The 19524-nt window shown below is 38.6% G+C and overlaps 1 protein-coding gene across 8 annotated transcripts in view; it reads left to right on the forward strand.

Annotated features, from left to right (window-relative positions):
* Nucleotides 1-19524, forward strand: part of KCNIP1 (potassium voltage-gated channel interacting protein 1) — a 575674-nt gene that overhangs the window by 52972 nt on the left and 503178 nt on the right. For 4 of the 8 annotated variants that reach the window (XM_054217179.1, XM_054217177.1, XM_054217176.1 and 1 more), the window contains 4 exons: nucleotides 914-994; nucleotides 17011-17132; nucleotides 17616-17698; nucleotides 18547-18640. In XM_054217179.1, the coding sequence (XP_054073154.1) occupies nucleotides 17078-17132; nucleotides 17616-17698; nucleotides 18547-18640 (232 nt within the window). In that variant the 5' untranslated portion in view covers nucleotides 914-994; nucleotides 17011-17077. Of the gene's footprint in view, nucleotides 1-913; nucleotides 995-17010; nucleotides 17133-17615; nucleotides 17699-18546; nucleotides 18641-19524 lie in introns of those variants that run through there. The other 4 variants (XM_054217185.1, XM_054217181.1, XM_054217184.1 and 1 more) reach the window with 2 other exon arrangements.

Raw genomic sequence — 19524 nt, forward strand, 5'->3', positions numbered from 1 at the left:
ATGTCTTCTTTTAAACGTTGTCTGTGATTCAGATAGAGTTGAGCATGAGAAAAGTATATAGCACATTTTCATTCCTTTGAGTTTACATAGTAAAGACAGCTATAAAAGTAATGAAAAAAATTAACATTCTCTTTCATGTAGAAATAGTTGAAGAAAAATCAATGCAACAGCCACCCACTTAGTGTGCCTTAATCACATTAACAGCATGCCCTTACATTGGTTTGTGACAGTACTTCTGCAGCATACCTGCAATCAGAACCTCAGAAATAGGTCTGCAAGGGTTGCTATAACCTTGAAACCATGAAAGTACTTCCTGACTGCATATAGTACAGAAGCTTCTTGTTACAGAATGAAAAGAAACTCCTTAGCTGAACATCCTAAATTGTGAGGATGTCAGAAACCCACACTAAGCCTCACATAATGCTAAAAATGGAGGGGAGAGAAAGAAAGAGAAGACCTCATAAAAATGTTATTTTCTTTTGTATAAAGCAGTCACAGTCTTCTGCTTCCTCACCCAGTCTGTCTTTCAAGCCCAGACCTGACCAAATTCTGACCATTTAAAAAGCTTTAAGATCTGCAGCCCTTCCAGACTGCCTAGTTGTCACTTCACCTGTTACCACACCACAGTATTACAGACAGAAGTAAATGAACCATTATGCCTCTTTGAAGAAAAAGAAATGATACCCATCCAAGATACGGCCTTCTTTCCTAGCCTGACTTGTCAAAGTGTGTGATAAAATGCTCTGAGGAGCAAAGAAGTCTTACAGGCAGCTGGATAACTACTGGTAGTATAGCTCTACATACCAGCAAAATCAGAATAGGGAAGGGAGTGCTCTGCAGCCAAGTATGAGGTAGGTTAGAAGTGCTGGCAAAATCCTGTCTAACATTGCTTCTGCATTTTGTCTTTGCAAAGGATTATACGACTGCGTCCTTCCCTTGTTGTCCAGAACTAAACAATCTGCAGGACACTGGTTGGCTGCAGAGACTAACAGAGGTAAGAGGACAGTTGTTTTACTTATTGCATCTTCCTTGTTTCAAAAATAAAACGCTTAGAAAGATTAAAATATTTTAAACGCTTGAAGAACTAAGGTCATGGTTCATTTCCCAACTGATATCTGGGCCAGTACCTCTGAAGTCTGCCGTGTTTAACTGCTGGAGAAGCACTCTGATTAGTGTAACATACTCATTTATGCTTCAGAGTAAACCTTGAATTCTCAAATTCATCAAATACGACACATAGAGCAGTAAGCGCTTATTCAATGCTTTCTTACAAATATCTTTACAAAAACTACATGAAAATCAGCCGGGAAATATCATACGGAAAGGAAGACATTGTAGCATAAAAAAACCCCAAGAACCACGTTTTCCAAAAACTTCAGAAGTGTTCAGGATGATGTTTATCTGGAAAAAAAATATTGCTGAGAGTAGGCTAGATCTGACTGTACCAGCCACAACACTGGAGATAATATAAGGTAAGAAAAATGTGAGATAAGACTTCAGTTCCTCAACAGCGTTTTAATGGTATGCACCTGCTGACAGCCTTCTTCTGCCTAAAAGTTTGTTGAGTTCAGTTGTGTTACCCTTCTTGCAGCATGTACTCTGATTTGGAAAGAATGTCTACACATTGGCAAGGTTTCAGTAGTCACATGTTTTTGAGACAAAACATACCAAATCTAGTACTGATATTTTGTTTGCAAATGGGTTGGTATGAAATATACCTTGCTTTTCATTGTTATAACTGCCTTTTGGACAATCTCTCATTTTAGTGACTGAAGTTTTTCCCCTCTTAATCTTGGAAAAGACAAAAATCTCCAAAGGATTTCTTTTAATGATAACACACTGGTTCAGATTTGTGCTTACTCTTGTGTTTAGACTCCCCAAAGCAGGATCTGCTGAATATCTACTAATTTTGTTTTTGTTTAATGTACAAAGGATTTGTTATTTCCTTGCGTCTCCAAACACCTTCTAGTGTCCCCCACAAATTTCTTGACAGTTCATCCTTTATATATATACACTTTATTTCTCTCTGAAGTATCCAAGCATTTAGGAATAGGTAAATTCCATCTTATTTTTCAAAAGTATATCTTAATTTAGTCAAACTGCAAGTCCTGTATACCCGACAAAATGTTGACTGAGGAATAAAATTCGCAAAATGCTTTAATGAAAGTGATTGCCCTCATCTAAAAGTGACAAAAGATTCAATATTTTTGTGAGGTGGATGTGGTTCTATATTTCATGTTAAATGGGTGAGTTGTACAATAACCTTTTTTTTAGTGTAAAATGGATGGTGAGGGACGTTTAGCGAAACAGTGCCCCTTGCTGGGAGTTTTGTGTTATTGTTCCTGATCATACTGGTTTTGAAAGCTCATGTGGAGATCAGTTTCTCATTTTAATGAGTTCATTCCTGGAGTTTATATTAAGCACATTATTGCTAACAATAAGCAGCGCCTTGCTTATGCCACTGAATTATTTTAGTACTGGCTATAGAAAGAGGTGGATAAGGTAGGGAATGAAAGGAAATAATGTTTTCAGTGACATTTTGATATCCCCCACCTATTCCTATCTAACACAAGCAGACGTGTTAGATCTGTCAAAGTGTACATCTGTAAAAGTGATTCTCAAATGGCAGTATGGGCTTCTGCCCTGACTGTGCCCCAGGAATCCAGGCAGCTCCCAAACAAGACCAGTCGTGCTTGCCAGCTTGAGAGTCAAGAGACACAATTAGTTCTTCTCAGCTTGCAAATTGTGAACATTAATGACACTACAGTACAAGTGTTTTCTTGAAATAATTCATCCAATTGGTGATTCACAAGCCGGCACAGAATCCAGTTTACACTCTGGTTTTGGAGGGGACAAAAAGTAGGAAAAACCTATGTTAATGAACAAAGAGCTAATATGATTCTAAATTTCAGCAAAGAACAATTCATATGATCTTTGTATAGTTCTTGCTTTAAAGGAGGTTTCATTTTGTCTTAGGTAGGTTGGATGCAGTGACGTAAAGAGGTTTAAAAAGTGTAATAATTAACTTCTGCTGTCACAAAAGACAATACCTATCTCTCAATCTTTCTTTCTTTCTTTATTGAGGACACAGAGGGAATAATCACTATTGTAAGCATGCTTGAAAAATGCAGAATACTGGAACAAATGGCTGGCGTTTCTTACATAGGAACATAATCCCTGAAAAAATATAATTTTTTCCCTGAAATCCCTGAAAAATTTTAAATCCATAAATCAAATTAACCCCTTTTCTTTCCTGTGTGAGAGTCACGGCGAGCCAGACTGCCATGCTTACTGTTTCTGGCCCAAAATCTCATTGCTTGCATAGCTCTCCACAGCATAGCATTAGAGTGAATAGTTTCAGAGTAGTCAAATTAACATCTCGACAATTCAGTCCAAAGTGCTTCCATTTACTGGTCACATCATTAAAGCTTAGACAAATGAATAGGAACAATAGAATTGCTAATTGTTAGTACATCATACGTCCTGGCACATGTATTCCTGAGTAACGTGCATCATACTTTATGTACCCCCCATACACGATGAAAACTATGTATTTTTCAAACCCAGCAAGATCATTTGAAATATGACCTGGAGACTCATTTGTTCTGCTGTCCATATTATATCTATATCATAGTTAAATGTGGATTTTTTTCCTCAAATATTATTCAGTTATTTCTAATATAGCTCAGACTTGACCTCAAATACAGAATTCCATTTTACCAGCAGGTTACTGCTACTACTGCAGTTTTTCAGATTGATTCCTTCTGAAAACTATTAAATGGGTTGTTACTAGGTCTATTGACCAGGTTATCGTTCACATTATGAGCTGTTTGCACTGTCCAAAATTTTTAGCCATCTGAGAGGTGTACAGAGCAGATTTAAAATGACTGTGTGTCACTTGTCCAGCTACTGTATCTTGTAGTCACTGTTAGTAGTGGCAGACTTGCTGGGCTCGCAAGCTCTGCAGAGAGACGAGGTGAGAAGGCATCTGTGACTCATGCTCTTACTTACAATTAAGCTTCACCTTGAAGTACATTGGTAGGTGGAAGTTTAAATTTCTTCTGCATCAGCTGTAATATTTTATTTGCTCATTTTCAGGTTGCCTATTTGCAGCCAAGTAAAATCCAATTTAGCGATCTTTTTAAACCAAGATTTGAATTTACATATTCCAAGATCTCCAGAGCTGCACTACACAGAATGCTAAAGATGCTTCATTGCTGCCAATTCTGCTTCCCAGCAGCAAGAAAAGAGGGGTTTAATCAGATGAGAGTGCCTGGGCAAAGTGATAAATCATGCAACGCTTTCCCACAGTGCGCAATGCCAGTCTGATTAGGCACAGTAGGTTCTACATCCAAAGCATTTAAAAGACCTAACAGACATATATCTTAGCGTATCAGCAGTCACCAACAAATCCTTGCTGATGTGATCAAAGTGTTAATGAACAACGTCACGAAAATTGCTTCTTGCAGCTTTTCCAAAAAATGACCAAGGCCATGCTACTTCTGCAGTGATGTTCACTTGCTGGTGGACCTTGTGTCAGAGACACTTTTAAGAAGGAAGCAATAAAACAACCTTAAGTGAATCATCTTTGTGAAGTAAATTGACCTCCTTATTTTGGAATGACTACATACTTATGTTTGTGAATATTTTTATGGCATTTTTAGTATTTTTTTCCACTGGTACGGTTATCAAAACCAAATGTATAACAGTTAGAAGACAGACTTCTTGAGAGTAAAACCAACAAGTAGCTAATATAACATTGAGTATCGGAGAACTGATGAATTTTTCTTCACCAAAGACTGATTTGCAAGAGGGGCTAGGATCTGTACACAATGCACATTGCTCTGATGAGATATGTTGATTGAAAAAAGTCAGCATGGGATTTTAGACTTCTAAATTCCTCTCTTTACTGTTTTTTATACTTTTCTTAAATATTTACATTGAAAGTTCTTGTTAGAGGAAAAAGCTATAAAAAGCAGACACTGAAGCAATATAACCTAGGTGTTACAAAAACCTTGGCCAGTAAAATGTCATATTTTTTCTCCAGAAAATGCTGTCATGTCTTTGTGGAGGCCCGTTTCTTCCTTTAAATAACAAGGTGGAGCAGGAGAGCATGTGGCTAGTGAAAGGAGATTAAAAGGTGATGAGCTCAGAGCAGTGACACTGAAATGATCCTTACATTTAGTGACCAGTTGCCGGCATTAGCCATGCCAAGGTAGCTAAGACCACAACTGAAGGCATAAATATCACTATCTAAATTACTAATGGATATATATCTGAGCAGAGCCCTTTTTATGCCGTGATACTTATTCTTCCTATTTTCTTTTTTGATTTTAGACACACACACAGATTTTAAGTGTTCAGTTGCTGAAAAGACACAGTACTTAAGCACAATACTTAGAGGCCAAACTTTTTGTTGTATTCAAATCTTCACTAACACAAAGCTAAAAAAAAAAAATCTTGTACTTCTGTTTGAATACCATTTTTGTGCTCTCACAGATTTAGTTCCAGTTCTTCCACTCTTCAGCAGAGCCTGGATTCTGAGACAGCTCCTTAGGGTCCCTCTAGGTCTCTTTTTCTGTAAAAGCAAAGCCCAGGCTGGAGTCTGGGTCCTGCTCTGGGTCCACTTCGAGATAGCAAGTAGTTTCCGTAACTTTTCAAGTCAAGAGATTTTGTGTCTTCTTGGGCCATTTCCTAATTCAACATTTGGCTTCTTGGGCCTCTCTCTCACCTGTGCAAGATAGGTTTGTTAAAAGTACAGCTGGGCTTGGGTCATCTTAGTTATCCTGTGGCAAAAGATGATGTTAATTGCCTCACTGCTGCGTGACGTTTGCTTGGCTGTTACATCACCTACTTCTTGTGAAAAGGGTGTTTGTGGGAATCTGCTCTGTGCTCTCTCTCTTCTCCCTGAGACACAGAAAGGACACAAGTTAGAAGAGCAAGATCTCTATTAAGTCATATTCAATCACTATCGTAGTGTGATTCCATTTAGAAAATAAAATATAAACACGCACCCTGGAATCTCTAATCTCGCCTTCTGAAGAGAGGAAAGTTGCTGACAGGAAATGAATGTCACAATGAAGGAATGTCACAACGAATGAAGGAAATGCATGTCACCATCTTGATTTCTCAAGTTTGTGAAAAAAAGTCTGGTCTAATTGGGACAAATTGAAAACCACAACCAAAAAAAAAAAAAAGTGAAAATGTGTTTATGTCAGAATAATGAAAACATTTACTTGTGATACTTTAAAGATGGAAAGTTGAGATTGGCTTTTGAAATTCAGATTCCCAGGTGTTGATTCAATTTTGTGAACAGTTTATATTCGACTCTGCACTTTTTAACAGAATAAGTAGGAGGAAAGTTTATAAAAATATTCTTGGTCAGCTGTCCTGATTACTGAAAAGAGAGGTGGCTGACTCTTTAACAACATTTGTAACTTGCTATAATTATTTTCAATCTACTGTGATGTTTTAAAAACAAACCTGCTATCAGTAAATGTGCTTATGTTTTATGTACTACCAAATATCGGTCCCATTGTACACAGCCTGCCTACCAGTAACTGGTTGTGGGGAAAGGTAGCACAGAGTTCCTCAGAAATATATTTCAGGACAGCTTTGCACATGCAGGATGCAGAGCATGCAGCATGGAGTACATTGCAGAATACACCCATGAAAGAATTGCTTGGGAAACCCAAAATGAGACTGGACACAAACCTGGCAAAACGTATAATAAAAAGGCATGATGGCACTGTCAGAGAGCTGGAAAATCTAATCTGAAGCACGCTAACCTCTGCGGTTCTGTAACAAAACACTGCGGAGTCATTACAATCATGAACAAGGAGCCTGACCAGCAGTAAGCTATTTATTTTGTAGCTGCTTATTTTTTAAATAATCTCCATTGCAAGAGTTTAAAGTCACAAGAAAATATCTTTGTGCAATACTAATTCAAATGAAAATTACAGGAGGGATTATGTGAATAAAATACTGAAATAAATTTGCTCAGAAAAAGTAAATATTTATGGGGTAAAGCACTTTTCAATTTCATAGGTTGGTTACTTAATTATTTAGACTTATCTCTTACAATTGTCACCAACAAAAAACCTGCAGTATTATGCATAGATCGGCAATTAATGTCAGAATATTCTTACCATTTCTGTTTTACTTAATTTCAGTATATCTCATTTAACTTTAGAAGGAAATTAATAGTGATTTACATGTCCCAGAGGTGTCAAAAGAGATATTAGGTAGTATTAGGCATAAAAAAATAATCCTGGTTTATTTTCATTCCTTCTGTGGACTGTGCAGAATAGTTATGTGAATGGATTAGGAAATTGGTGTAATACCTGTCAAGTAACATTATGTGTGAATGTTTGTGAACTCTCAAAAGTTAAACTAACTGTTTTCTATTAACTACCTCAAGTGCTTGAGGAAGAAAGGAACAAAAATAACCTACTGTCTAATTGGCGTGTAAAGATTCACTTGCAATTGGCCACTTTTATTTTCTTGGTGCATGTGGACCCTAATCCAGTGCTTTGTAAACATGGTTCTGGCTGGGCCCACAGCTCTTTGCTGCAAGGATCTTTCTGCATCTTCAGTGAGAGCCAAGCAGAAAAGAGGGTTACTTTGGACATGTAATTTCAGTCAACAGCAGAGTGCAAGAATCTGCAAATGTTTTGTGACATGCTCTCTGCAAGGTGGAATGACTAACCCCATCCAAGCATGGCATTGGGAGACACTGCTGCTACTGTTGATGGTTTTAACCAAGTAAGCTAATTTCGGAAAGCAAGTCCTGTCTGGATGTCTAGCAAACACAGCACCGTTTTATTTAAATATTATATCACGTTTCCAGAAGGTATACTTGTGATGTCAAGGGAGAAGGCCTCACAGGACTTTATGAAGGTTCAGAAAAAGACTTGTCTCCTGCTGAGGGGTAACTAAAGCATCTGCCTGGTCTGGAATAGAATATTTTTATTGCAAGCATTCAGACAATATGCAGTTCTGCAGAGGACCTCGACATTCTGGATTTTAGAGTATCTGTGATGAGGGTAGAAGGTACAGTGTGTAGGTATTAATTAGTTCTGGATTCATTGAAACCCGAGAAAAAGCTTTTATTGATCCTTTCATTGATGTCAGCTGTGTGGTGACTCCAGTAGTCTCCAGCAGAAAATATTTTTTTGTGAGTTTACTGGGGTCGCCACACAGCTGACATAGTCACAGAAAGCAAAGAGGCAGTTGGTCTGTCAGACATGCCATAACTTGTACCCAAAGGTGGCTGGAATCTGTTTCTTACCCTCCTGGAATAATACACAGGTGCAGCATGTGTAGGGAAAGAAAGAGGAGAGGGCTCTGAAAGGATGCCTGGATTCACAGGGCAAGTATATTGTCAGCTGTTAATAACTCTTGATGGCCTTATTCCACATTTCGCTTTGTTAAATTTATATATGGTATTTCACGTTCATACAGTTTGCAAGTGTTAGGACTGACTTCCTTTATTTAGAGCTAAAGCCAGCTCCTGCATTATTTGTGGGAACTGTGGGAGTGCCTACCATTTCTTTGTGCTGTGATGCCCTTCGAGTGTGTGCCTGTAGCATGCATCAATCTAGTAACCAAATTCCACGGATCCTTTGTATGATTTATCTAGCTTCCAAACTTCTTGAGAAATGAGCATAATTAAAAAGGATTGTGAAATATTTCTGTGGTTAAATGTCAGTGCTAATATATCAGAATGCAGAGAAATGAGTATTATATATAACTGTAGACATTTTGCTGCATTTAAATGTGCCTGATTTGTCATAAAATAATTTCTCTGTGGTGCCAAAGAAATATAGTAATGTCATAAGAGATTTCACCTATTTAGAGTTTAAGGGAGAAATTATCAACTCTCAGACTGGTTCCAGGAACTGTCTTCCAAATTCTCCTTTTTGTCCTCTTGAGGGGTTTTGGGTTGTTTTTTCTTTCCTTATACAGTTTGATGATGGTACATTTTAAATTATTTTTATTAGAGAAAGAATGAAAGCAATGGTATTTATGTAAAAATTAATCTGAACAGGACAGACCCTGAAAAGAAGCATAATTTTAGCATTACTTTTTATTGAATTTCTTAGCTATAAACCAAGCGTGGGGAAGCAACAGGGAGAAGGACCACGCTTCCCATTTTGGGAAACATGATCAATAATTATACAGAGAGATCTGTAACTGTTCACTTTACATTTTAGTTTGTGTAGGAACCTCAAGAGAAACCTTAACTTTGACCTGTAGAAGTATTTGTTAAACACTATCTGCCTGTTAATGCTCATCAGTGGAGTCTGAAATACTGGGAGGATGATATTATCGTAACTTAATTGGCCTGTGAGCCAGACAGACTTCTGAGATCTTAATGAGTCTATTTATCCTTTGCAGGGAGTTGAAGCTTGATTAGACTTTTAAAATCTCTTTTGTGTCTTATTTCAACTGTTTTTCATGTTGACATCCTTGTAAAACTAAACAATAAAATGACATACTCGATTGCTGGTGATAGATCCAGCAGACAAAACTGTTTTTCATCTTCACTCCCATCTGGACCCGCCAGGCCTTGTACATTGTGTGTGAAGCTCACTTAGTTGGCACCTGCAGCTCAGTAACACTAATCATGCAGCAGCACAGTCTCTCTCTTCCTCATTGAGCCCAGGTGACAAACACAAGGGAGAGACAGAGGCCATTGCTGTCCTTTCTTTTCCACGCTCCCTCCTCTGCTAAGTGATGTACATGCGGGTACGGCCCCCATCGCATGTGCTTCAGTTTGCAAAGTTTCGGAGAGCGGGTCAGAAAAAAGGTATATTACATTGCCTTCTCCTTTTGTCCCATATCCAGTTTCTCTCTCACGAAAAGTATTTTTAAGAGGAATATTGACTTTTATTTCTCTTAATAAGTTCTATTTTTGTGCTCTATTTTGCATATTTGTTCTCAAGCTAACATTCACGTTCATACCTGTCCTAACTTATTTAACACAATGTGGCCATTGTCACACTGTGAGAAATCCAAGACAGGACATGCAAATGCAGGGAGGTGAGGTCTTAGTCTTTGATGCTAAGTAGTTGCCACTAAACAATCACACCTAATAACTTGTTAACTTGTGTCATAGTTATTTCAGAGTAGTCTTGTTCATATTTGAAAGACTGTTAAACTTCAGTTGAAATAACTGATTTGACACATTCTCTCTTCTGATAAAAGAACCTGAACAGAATTCTAGTATTTCAGTTTACTTATCTGTTTCAGAAAATAATGCAACTTCGACCATGTCTGCATGTACACTATGGCAGCTTATCCAGGTAAACACATGATTTTTATGCAGGCCCAGACAGGATATGTAAATATGAGATTTTCCACAAGATAAAGGCAAAAGCTGGAGTCAAGGATGAGCTACTTACAGTTTGGTAGAGTCAGCAGTCCTCTAAACTTGATGCTATTTCCTGAATTCAATAAAGAAAGCAACCTGGATGAGAGATTTATTTATTTATTTATTTTTAACACTGTAAACACGGTGTGACGTTTGTGTGTGACACGAGACCTGGAAGAGTTATTCATCAAAAACTAACTTCAGTACAGGGAGGTCCAGTTCTCTCAACTGCCACCGTAGTCAACAAAAAGGAAGAGGCTTCTTTCGGGTTATTTGAATAAGCCTGAATTGCCCACTGCGGATGGCACTGTGAGGGATAATCACTCTGACAGCAGAGAGAGAGTCTGGTGTGAGTAGCTTTTGTGAGCGTCTTCTTTCCTCTTGCTACATCCCTTCCCCCTAGGATTACAATATCACTGAGTGGGAAGTTAATACAGGATGCTATTAAGGCATATTCATTATCTGACATATCACATACTTGTCATTTTCACATTGGGACTAAATCAACCTTTTCAGCCAAGCATATTGCTGCTGTCAATTTTATTTTTGCCTAATCCATTTTAATTGTGGGAAGGAGGGCCTCTAGTGGCTTCCCTTTTGTTGCTCTGTACTTCTACTATTGTGATTTTCAGAAATTGTAATACTGAGAGTGCATTATGTGGAATTTGTGACACAGTTGTATTTATACAGCACAAACATCATGGCAAAAAAAAAGTCTGTTGTGTTTTTTTGTATTCCAGACAGCCAATTTGTGAAAAGCCTTCGTTACAGGGAAACGCCCCAGTCAAACGGCTGAGACAGGAGTTGTTTCAGGATCTTTTGTTGTGGCTGAATGCATGAACATTTAATGAGTTAATAAAAAAGAAGTCTTCTGATAAAGCAACAAAAGTAATCAAGCCTGTAATTTCAAAATAATAATAGAATTTCTTTCAGCAGATTGATTCTTTTGTTCTTTTTAATTCTCATTTCTATACCTCTAACGCTTATAGGATATTTCATGTACAAGTGTATGCAAGTTGGCAAATGAAAAATAATGTAGGTAATTAAAATAGAAACAGCTTATAGAACCTGTAATATCCACATTGTGTCTCTAACCATTACAGTTTATAGTATTAAATGAATTTAAGTTAAGAAGGGATAATTTGCAGTGTAGCAAATGATAAACCTGACTTACTGATATTAGCGTGCTCCCTCACCTCTCTCTGCAGTATTTCAGGCAGTCTGCTGGTATTGCTGTGAAAATCTAGGAAGATAAAACAGCAGTATGATAAGGTAGCTGTAAAAACTGAGCTATTAAGCAATGCCATCTCAATCAAAAGGGCTCAGCATTCTCCGAAAGGCAATCTGAAATCACTGGGTTCTTAGGATCTGGAGACAGTTTCACAATTCCTTGTTTTATAAACTTACTTTCCCCAGGCAGATGAGAAAAATCTTACTGAATGGACATTTGGTATGTGAAAGGCTGTAGAGAAGTATATGTGAGTGTATAAAGGAACTAGACGCAAATACAGTTAGTTCTATAGCTCTAGATACCCGCATGCTAATAAGTAAATGTTCACAGTAGCTATGAAGTCCTGTGTCATTTCCGTGGTTTTATTAGGAATGGGAAAAATATATGGTAACATCAGAAATCACTTTTATTGTGAAATCACAACAGTGTGAGGAATTCCTGAATGCTTCTTGGAAATCTTCCACCCTGCTCCTGGATGTATCTGAATTTCTCTTTTAAAAGCCGTGCAAGAGTAGTTGTGCTTCCAAGTGCCATTGGCTCAGACCTTGTATGTCAAGCAAGACTTGCTCTCCTGAGTACTTCTCCCTTTCCATGATATATGGACCATAAAGAAAGCAAAAATATTTGTGAATCTCCCAAAGTTCCATTAAGCATAACATTTATGATTAATTGCCCAAACTATCCCACCAGAATTTATATTTACTTTTTACTATATTTATTTTTTACCTAATGGATATTTACTGTTTATCTCTTCAAAAATCAACCACCTAATCATCTGACTTTACTAAAAAACTGAATGGCACAAATGTTATTTTTACACAAAAGTTATTCATCCCAACTAAGCAGTTTCAACAGATGATTCTGTCTTATTAGCATTATACATGCACTTGTCTTCAATCACTGATTATTCACATCTTTAGCATCCCATATAATTAATTTAAATACTACATTTGGGAACTACTGAAAAGCTATAGTTTAAAACCTATTACCACATAAAAGAACTTCCCAGTTCACCAAGTGGAGACCTTCCAGCGTATCTGCAAAACATAAGTTTATGCTGTTTATTGTTTAAAGATACTTTTCAGAAAAATATTTCAGGGCAACAGGAAGCACCTTGTAGATTTGATGTTAGAATTTACACTGTCCATGCAAACAAACAGAAGACAAGAGCATCTTGAGATGTTAAAACCTGATGTACTGTCAGCTTGAAAAACACAGCACTGGCCAGAAAGATGTTTCCTGGTCAAGCAAAGAAGGAAACGGGGCTCTATATAGTGATGTCCATCTTCCACTCAGATGCCACTGTGTATTTTCTTAGTTCTGTGCCCGCTGTAGGGAAGGTATTAAAGCAGGTGCTTAGATAGACATCCTCACATGTTGCCTTCTATAATCTGCTGCTCTTCAGGGTCTCCTTAAATGGAAATTAATATCTGAAATGGAAGGCAATGATATGTGCCTCTAAGTCTGATAATGGTATGCATACAGCAATCAGCAAACTTAAGTATGCAGACAAGCACTTACTAAATTAAGTGACGGATTTTACAGGGTCTGAACCCTTGTTTTTTTTAAATGTATGCATTTCATATAGTCAGTTTCTTAGAGCAACACAGACTTAATTACATTACTGCTGTGAAGTGTTGTAATGGTTTTCATTCTGTAGGTGGAACACTGGTGTTTTCTTAATCAAGTACTATTAAAGCATTCTCAGAAAAATTGTATTATATAATTTCTTGAAGTTTTCTGTCTGAAAACTCCTCAAGCAGCAGAGTTTCACAACCCAATATATACTGTGTCACAAATATATATTTAACTCAAGGTTTACACCTCCTGGTTCATCAGCGTGTGTTCAGGTGAGTCAGTTCACTTAGCAGTCTTTTCCACCTGTCGCTCTTTGCCTCAACTACTTGGGTTGTGAACTTTTCAAGACAAAGTCTGGCTTTTGCTTTACGGTTTTGTACCATGATTGGGTCACGCTTCTTTTGGCCTTCAGCATTTTCCAGTTTTCATCTGTGAAAATCCTTCATGTGTTCTTAAAGCTTATGAAATACCTTATTTCATCAGAAAGAACTGTCATATTGTGAGGTTGCGTGATTTTTTGTGTGTGTTGGTTTGGTTTCTATTTGACTTTTCCTTGCAATCTGGATTAACATTTTTTATACTCGGGCAATAGTAAAAAAGCAGTCCCTCTTTTGTTAGAGCTTTTTATGTGAAAGTTTAATAACATGCATTGAAACTTCAAACTCTCCTATTAGATCTGCTAGGAAATTTTTATGAAAGCTAAAGCTTTCAAAGGAAGAGCAAATGGCAGGTCTGTAAAGTGATCCGCACTGTTGTAGTTGCTTGCAGCGCTTGCTGATTCACATCATAATCCTAAATTCATGACCTGAAATGCAGTTCTAGTCTCCCTGATCTTTTTTCCTCCTTAGAGAACAGGTTTGGTAGTAATTCTCTCTTTATCTGAGATTCATAAAGGTGGCTGAATGGCTTCACCTTCCGTAACCGCATGTGTCTCAGAGAGGCTCCAGGGAGACGGCTGTTTGATGTGCTGGAAGCAGCACACGCAGCCAGATCAGCCCCTGATTAAAAAGAGTTACAATCAACTTCAACTGCCCCTATCTTTGCACATAAACCCGTAGGTTTATTTCAGGTAAAGCTGAAACTGCAGCTTGTAAACTGACTTGCTGATAGGAAATTGTTAGCAACACTTATGAGAGCACTCCTCACCTAGAGGTGTAAATTAATAATTATTAATTTCAATTTTTCATTTTGAAATGTCACCTTATAAAAAGATCCAGAAAGTTTTTCAGTTCCAAGTAAATTTGATTGTAGAAATTAAATACTTCTTAGTCTCTTTTTTTAAATCATTCTTAAAATGCTTTGTACAGTCCATCTCCTACACTGTTGGTCATCTCGCTTGTTAGGATCTCAAATTATTGAAGATTATTTTCAGAAAGGCCTTGCATTTAAGAACCGCTTTGTCCAATTAGTTCTGACAACTCAGTTTATTGTACATATTTTGAATCTCATTTTTCTGGTGGTTACAATATTCTCTACAGTTAGTTCACAGAAGGATTTAAGTACGATGTGAGAGATTGTTCACAGGACGGGAAAAAAAACCCCAAATGTAGAAAGTAAACAAAATATTTGAACAGAGGTCAATGTGGCCTCCCATGTCTCGAAAAACTCCCCATTACTCGATAGTTCACTTCTCTTGAGGTCAGCTAGATCTTTCCCTTCCCCTGCTACCATGCCGGGGTACCAGCAGTCGTGCAGTGCAGCAGGTGCCTGTTCACCTTCAGTACAGCTTCCTCTGCTAACCCCGGTCCTGGCGGCCATTTCAGCATTCTCCTTTCCATGGTATTGAAGAAAATAACTTCTGCTTCTACTAAAACAAATGTTTTCAGGAACTTGCTAGGCTACTTTTTTGTACAGATATTTTATATTCCCTTTTATATATTCTTTTACATATAAGGGAAATATAAAAACACCTTGTTGTGTATTTCCTTTGTACACACCTATACTCTGGTATTCTGCCAGCAAAATCACCAGCTTCTGCAAACCACGGGGGACTTTTTCCTTAGAGGCGTACAGAAAGGGCACAGCGAACTTCTTTGCACTGGGCGCCTTGCAAGACCTTATAAACTGAAAGACTCTAGTACAGGAATTAGTGCACATGTGAAGTGTTTCCTGCTCTGCATTTCTCATCTTCAGAAAGCCCCACAATCTGAGCAGCATATCGTGTTTTCTCTTTGAATCACAGTTTAATTGTGCCTTAACAGAAAATGCTATTCTGAGTTGCGATTTAGCTTCACCAGCAGGCACAAAGCAATACATTTAGAATGCTTTATTTTAAAGAAGTAGTTTTGTGAAAGCACGCCACTGAAAAAGACAGAGAGTGGAAGAGTAAGTAAATGGCAGGCAGGTGATTTCTCTGTCCTCTACTGCACATCCAAATAATTCCACTCTCCTCTGAGGTCCCGGTAACTCTCCTCCACTGGTGCCAAACAGCGAGTTCAAAATCCAGGTGAACGCTGAGCAGCAGGAAAAGTGGTTGCAGAAAATTAAATAAAAGTGCTGAGAGCCATTCCCTTGCCTGGTGTCCCTGTCCTTAAGCACTACGGGGCGCACACTGGGGAAGTGATGATGAACAGTGCCCGACTCCAGGTCGTTACTTGGCAGTTTGTGTTGATTTCAGCTCAAGTCAGGTATGTGCACCTAAGGGCAGCGATCGTTGCTGGAGTCTAAACTGATAGATCTGTCGAGCAAAGTACCTCTTTTGTCTTCCTTGAATTTAGGCTCATTGTCTTTACTCATCATAAATTACTCTTACTCCATGTGAATTTAAATTGATGACAAAAAGGAATCAACTGCTTATAAATGAGTTGCAGCAACACGCAATAAGCGCTCCACAGGCAGGGCCTCAAAGGCTGAGAGGAAATGGCCGTTCGCCACTCCCCCATTGACACCTCCGTCCTCTCCTCTTCGTTCCTTCTTCAGCTCTTGCAACATTTGTGGTAACCTTTTACCTCCCACTCTTCAAATCATGACTCCTACAGGGCTTTTGCAGCCTGATGACCTTTCGTGTGCTGGCAGAGGGACACATTGCGGGGCTTTCCTTGCCGAGCAAAGCAGAGGGCCATGAAGCCGGGGGTCGGTGCCTCCCAGGGTCGAACGGGAGCCACCAGCTCGTCCTGCCGGGAGGAAGCCATGGCACAGGCCGGCTCTGGTAATGGCAGGCTCCTCGCCTCTGGTGGGAAGGGCTGCATTGCTGCCTGCCTGCAGACCCCACCAGCACCTCTGGGGTGCCGGGGCTCAGCCAGGCTGCGGTTCCCTCAGGGACAGCCCTGCTCGCCTTTGTGGCAGCAGGGGAGGAGCAGCAAGATCCCCCTGTGGTATCTGCTGTTTGGCAAGTTGCTGGGGCATGGGGGCAGCCGGACAGCCTGGCCATGCCACCAGCCCGGCCGTGCCACCAGCCTGGCCTACAGGAGCAGCTGGGCCATCCCCGTGCTGTCACCGTGGCCTGACCCACCTATGGGGCAGCTGCCATCGCTGTGTTTCAGCCCTTGGACCGCCTGGTGTAGCACCCCTCCCGCATGACTGCTATCCAGAGCAGCCCCTGGTTCAAGGGAACCCTCAAGCCTTGTGGGGCTCCCTTCTGGCAGGTTCCATGGTGGTCCGTGTGACATGGGAGCTGGTGACCTCCTGAGGGGGTCCCAGCTGGGGGCCTCCGGAGGGATTGGCACTCACCGCCAGCCATTTTGGGGGAGTAGGAGAAGGCCACATGCTCATCTAGCTGCCCTTTAGCCAAGAGCAGGGTCTTTTTCATTTCATTGCACCGTTTCTGAACACATACAGCACCAGGGGGAAATAAACCCTACTTTTTTTCTTTTTTTTCCCTTTCCAGCATTGAAACAGCTTTGCAGTGAGGTCATACACACGTCATACACCTCAGCTCACCCGAGCGCATCCTGATGTGCGAGGAGAGCAGAGCGGAGAGAATGGGGGAAGAGCGAGCCCAGGGATCTGGTATTTAACCTCAGCTCTGCTGCTGACTAGCAGCCATTTGGCACCTGGCCCTTTTCTGTGTGTGCTTTAGATTCTCCTACCATAAACTGATGCTAGAAAGCAAGTGCAATGCCTTTTTAGATCTTTTATAAAGTTTTCTATTAAAAAAAATACAGCATTTTGTTTGAGGAATTCTTCGTCACTATTATAAATAGGTTTATTCACTATCGCTAGTTCCATGTTTAACTCCTAAAAAAATTCTGAAGCACTGTCTCTCAAAGAAAGTAAAATAAATAAAATTGAAGACTTAAACAAAAAAGATTATATCCTCAGGAAGAAATAACCTAGACTCTGCTTTCAAATAACACTCATGAAAACAAATCTAGCGTTATTTGAAAGTAGAGTCTAGGATCATTACATTTATCAAATGTTATTATATATTTGATATGAGATATATACATATATATATATTACTCCATAATAATTTGGGGGTTGTCCTTTTAGGATCTTTGGCCCTGGCTGGTGACCTCAATGCAAAGCTACTGTCTGGAGGGAAGAGAGACTTGGACAAAGAATCTATGTTAAATGTATGTTCCGTTTTTTTGTCATACTTGTCGAATGTGTCGGGGTGTTCTACACAGTGAGCATTATTTATGAATCACCCAGAGGTTTTACAGATTTTACTTTTATAATTTCGGAATTATAAATAGGGAGCTGATAACTAGGCCAGAAAACATAGTATGTGCAATTTTCTTTAATATTTTTCCTAAAAAAAAATTAAAATCCTAAAAAAGAGTGTAGTATAAATTTAAAAATTCAAATTATACTTAACTTCAGTTTCTAGTCTTAATTGTCTCCAGACTTTTGTTTTTTATTAAATGTTAGAGGGAGGGAATACGATCTTCAAAATAAGCAAAAATATGTTGATTGTAAAATAATTACCTATACAGACATAAATGTTCCTGAGCAGCTATTAACAGATTCATTAATAGTCAGTGCTAATATTGACAGTAATTTCTTTTACGCATGTTAATGTCACAATAGCTCCATCTTGTGGTTGACTAAATATTACTTGACAATTAATTTTCATTGAGATTTTATAGGAAAAGGTCGAAAACAAAAATGAAAAAAATGATGGTGAGGAAAGGAAATTTTAGATATGATTAATTTAGTTGCAGTTGGGGTTTTTTTTAAATAAATTCCTGTTCCTTTGAACAGGGAAAAAAATAAAAATAAAGCCTGAGTGTTTAGTAGTTGCCTTCAGTAGTTGCAATTTGCCACATCTAAGTAAATAATTATAAAAGTGTGTAAGTTTTAGTTAAAATATTATTCTAGAAAATCAATGAAAAAATCATGAAGATTATGATTCGCTGTTTTACTGAGTTTATCAATCCTGTGTATTCTGCCAGTTACGTTTTGTTTCAATTTCATCCAGGTGTTCAAAAATGCTGCTGCTGATCGGCAGTTTGACCTTGAAGCTGCCATTAAAAATGTTGAGAAAATGTCCAATGAGCTGAAGAAACTAAACGGTAATTCTGAGTTCATCATCCTGATAAACATGAAGCTGTTTAAGACACTGTTAAAAAGTGTGCAGTTGTGAGTGGCTCGTGTTTTCTACGTCATACAACTGGTTTTTAATCTAATGAAACAATACGGTTGCTCTTTTGTTCTGAAAAAATAGTGAAACGGTAGTTACATAGAAACAGAATCATTAACTCACCGTGGCAAAAATCTGGTAGGTAGTCAAAGTCAGTCCTTTGCAGGAAGAGTAGTAATAGTCTCCTAATAGAAATATTACAGTGTGCAATACAAACTCCATTTAACCATCTGGATGTAAACAAAACAAGGCAACCCTTTTTCGAAAAGTTGATAGATGAAGGCATCCAAAGGTGCCGTATATGAATTGCCATCCACTTCGCATCTACCATGCACTGAATACCATGATTATGCCTTGCCCTTTGTCTTTCAGTGGAAAGCCAGCTGCTGCTTTGTGACCTTATTTTGAATTTCAGCCATCCTGTGAAGGCCAAAGATTTAAGAGAAGCTGAAGAAAAAACTTGGAGTTTGACAGATTAAGTAGTAACATCCATTTTTACGCATCGTATTCTATTAATACTGCTTCCGTTTGAACTGTAAAATGATAGCATGGTTTCCTGCAGTTAGGCTATTTTTGTTTTAAACTGAAAATGTGGAGTGGAAAAATGCTATAGGTAGGTTATTGATTTTGAGAGGTTTTTTTTAACCCAAATTTCCCAAATTAAGCCCACTAGAGCTGGAAAGACTGATAACGTTAACTAGAAAGGTCAGGAAAACGGGCATGAAGTTTTTCACGTTGGTTGTCTCCTTTTAAACAAAGACATATTGGAACAGTAACAAAAAAATTTTAAATTATGTCAAGTCATTGCTCTTTTAC

This window comes from Rissa tridactyla, chromosome 11 (genome assembly GCF_028500815.1).
Source record: "Rissa tridactyla isolate bRisTri1 chromosome 11, bRisTri1.patW.cur.20221130, whole genome shotgun sequence".
In the NCBI taxonomy this organism is placed as follows: Eukaryota; Metazoa; Chordata; class Aves; order Charadriiformes; family Laridae; genus Rissa; species Rissa tridactyla.